The sequence below is a fragment of the Laccaria bicolor genome, genomic scaffold (assembly GCF_000143565.1).
Source record: "Laccaria bicolor S238N-H82 LACBIscaffold_113 genomic scaffold, whole genome shotgun sequence".
NCBI lineage: Eukaryota > Fungi > Basidiomycota > Agaricomycetes > Agaricales > Hydnangiaceae > Laccaria > Laccaria bicolor.
In genome coordinates, this window is record NW_001889984.1 from 27104 (window position 1) to 30317 (window position 3214).

The following is a 3214-nucleotide window of genomic DNA, read 5'->3' on the forward strand; positions in this document are numbered from 1 at the left end:
AGCTTTTTGACTTGGACTGAATTTTGATGTTATGGCATTGAGCAATAAATTTCAAGTTAGGAATGCTTAAGTGGGAGATGAGCTCTGTAAGTGGCATCTTACAAAGTAAAGTTGGACTCTTGATACTCTGTAGTGTATGAACTTCAGATTCAGGTACATAGTTTGAATATTTATAGATTCCTCCTGGATTCATCTTAAATAATCAAAAATGTGAATGCTGTGGTGCTGCATTGTGGCTTCCTGAATATAAAAAGGACTCGTATCTGCCATGCTTGCAATGGCCCTCTTACACAAGTCTTATTTATAGCAAATGCAGAAAGCTTCTCAGCTGAAAATATACCTGCAGGGCCACCCCCCAATATTTCATTTTTATTCACCAAGTCATCATGTTGATCAAAACTTTGTGTTGGTTTAAAACCTGGAAGATCCAGCTCCAAAAAGAATACTACAGATAGAGCAAGTATCATGATACACCAGTTTTTTGTGTTTTTTATTGAGAACTTGAAGTGCTGCAAAGCTGAGACATGGTGGAATGTTATAAAAGATACAATGTACTTTGCAAAGTTCAAAATAGTAAAGTATCCACCAATTCTTTTGATAAGAGCAGCAAAGTCATGAGATCTCAATATATTTCTTTTCAATTTCAAACCAAGTTCCTGGCATTTTACTGAGGGTAAATCTCTTTGAGAAATAATATCAAATAATCTGAGAAGAGTAAAAAAAGCTCTGACATATAATTCCAACAGTGGAGAAGATCTCAGATGCAACCATATCTTATGAAGTTTTAAATCTACATATTCAGAAAATGTGTAGTCACTTTTACATAGCTCAAGGCTAAGTTCAAGACAGATAGAAAAGCCACCATTTTTCAAGTTCAAAGTTTCTGACCATGAGCTTTGTGCATTCCAATATAACAAGGGTGATACCCCTGATGTATGCATATACATCTTATCAACTCTCATATTTGAGTAAGCCACTTGGCCTGTCTCCTCAACCATAAATGGAAGGGCATCTCTGTTGTTTCTCAATTTGCCAACCATAGATGGAAGGACATGTGTATCACATATCATCTCCTCAACCATGTTAAATGGAAGGGGATCAACCAAATGGTTGGGTGCCAACGGGCTCAGATTGATAACAATCTCTATTAACAGTGCCAACGGGCTTGGGTTGAAATCAACCTCTATCATAGAAATCCAAGGACAAGTCCTCAGATTTATACTGGGATAAAGGTAGTTGGAAAAACTCCCTTGATCCCAGTCTAGAATATCTAAGAGATTGCTCAGTCCTAAGTTGCATATGATCAAGATAAGGACTTACCATAGTTTAAGGAAGAGGTGGCATAAAAATCCATAGGATTTGATTGGCAGAAGGCCAATGATGTGTTTTCTGGGTTAAACATATTAAATTTAAGGATATGTGCTAAAAAGAGCAAGTTACATACCTTCTGGGCTTAAAGTAGCCAGAGAACAGGTAGTTTGTTGATCTAGAATATAGAAAGATTAGCAGAGTACCTACAGAAATATAGAAATAGACACTTACATGGCCAAAAGTGACCAAGTTCAGAGCTAACACCAGTATTTCCAGATCTGAGCATCTTCCAGGTCTTGGAAGAGAAGACAGAGGGCATAGAAGTGTAGCAGAGAAAGGCTAGAAGCCATAGCAAAAAGAATTGTAGCAGTAGCATGAGTGGTTGAGTCACAATGAGGTGAACAAGGTGCCAGCAAAGCAAGATGATGGTGGTTCAAGTTCAAGAGAGAAAGTTTACCATTGTTTACCAGAAGCTTTGAAGTACCCAGGAAGTTTAGGGCAAGTTCACATTCCTTATTTGGGAACTTTTTCCCACAGTACATGAATTGTAGCCCCTTCTTAGACATTTCTAAATATACTGAAATCATGTGACCAGATGTATTTCTTATTGGAAAAAACACAAAAAGGCACAAAAAATAGCTGTTTTTGCATATATCTCAGGAACAAAGACAGCTAGTCACATTTTGTGACCACATTAAGAAACATAACAGCATGCTCTATACAACTGCTGCCAATTTCCTTTTCGGGGCTAATTTTCCCACAGTCACAGAAACACAGGCACTCCCTTAGCTCTGTTAACAAAAGATGTAGCCTCTTTGCTTAGCTTTACAAATATATATAAATAATGTCACACAGATCTTTCCTCATTGAGAAAAACACAAAATACTGAAAAAATTGGACACTTTTTGAAAATAGTCATGTATTTTGACCCATATCTACATAAGAAAGAATGCTAGTCAGATGATATAATCACATTTCATAATTTAACAACATTTTCTATATTTGGATATGGAGCCTGAACCCTGAACACAGCCCCTTCAACATTGTAGTAACAATGTATGTTATTTGCATATTTTTCTCATTGTTTTCTGATGTTTTAGCCATTTTGTGCCTTTGTTCTATATTTAGATATGGACCCTGAGCCATCAACACAGCCCCTTCAATATCATGTCAACAGAGAATGTAACTCTTAGTTTTTGGGTATTTTTTCTGATTTTCTGCCCATTTTTCAGCTGGTTTCTATATTTAGATATCAACCCTGAACCCTCAACACAGCCTCTCCAACTTCACATGGCACCACTGTGCAACATTATTTTCCACTTATTTTTTCCTAATTTCCTAATAATTGTGCTCCATTGTACAGGTGTTTTTTCTGTTTAAGGTAAAAGGTTCCCGCGGTGTTGAAAGGTGAATGAATGAATGAATGAATGAAAAATTTGCCTAAGTCCTCAGTTGATAAAGAATGAGTCTTACTCGTAAACTCGTAAGGACTCATAATACTGAAAAAATTGGACACTTTTTGAAAATAGTCATGTATTTTGACCAATATCTGCATAAGAAAGAAGGCTAGTCAGATGATATAATCACATTTCTGATATTTAATGTTGCTATACTATTGGAGAGGCTGTATTCAGGGTCCAGGATACACTTCCAAATATGGGAATCTGCCCAAATATAGCTAAATTATTGTGTACAAGTTTCTTCACTTTCCAGCTGTTTTCTCTGAGTTGTTTTTTTTTCTGTCTATATTTAGATATGGACCCTGAACACAGCCCCTTCAATATCATGACAACAGCAAATATCATTCCGATTTTTCTTCCCTTTTTTGGCATATTTTGTAATCATGTTATACAATCTATCTGGCTTTGTTCTATTTTTAGAGATGGACCCTGAACCCTGAACA

General features: G+C 36.3%; 1 protein-coding gene across 1 annotated transcript; it reads right to left on the reverse strand.

The window, feature by feature from the left end:
- Positions 1-612: 612 nt before the first annotated feature.
- On the reverse strand, positions 613-1630 carry LACBIDRAFT_296778 (uncharacterized protein; the record flags this gene model as incomplete). Its single annotated transcript, XM_001890566.1, has 5 exons — positions 613-681; positions 732-1270; positions 1321-1389; positions 1445-1486; positions 1543-1630. 5 exons carry the CDS (start codon positions 1628-1630, stop codon positions 613-615), a joined length of 807 nt encoding a protein of 268 aa, XP_001890601.1.
- Positions 1631-3214: the final 1584 nt, after the last annotated feature.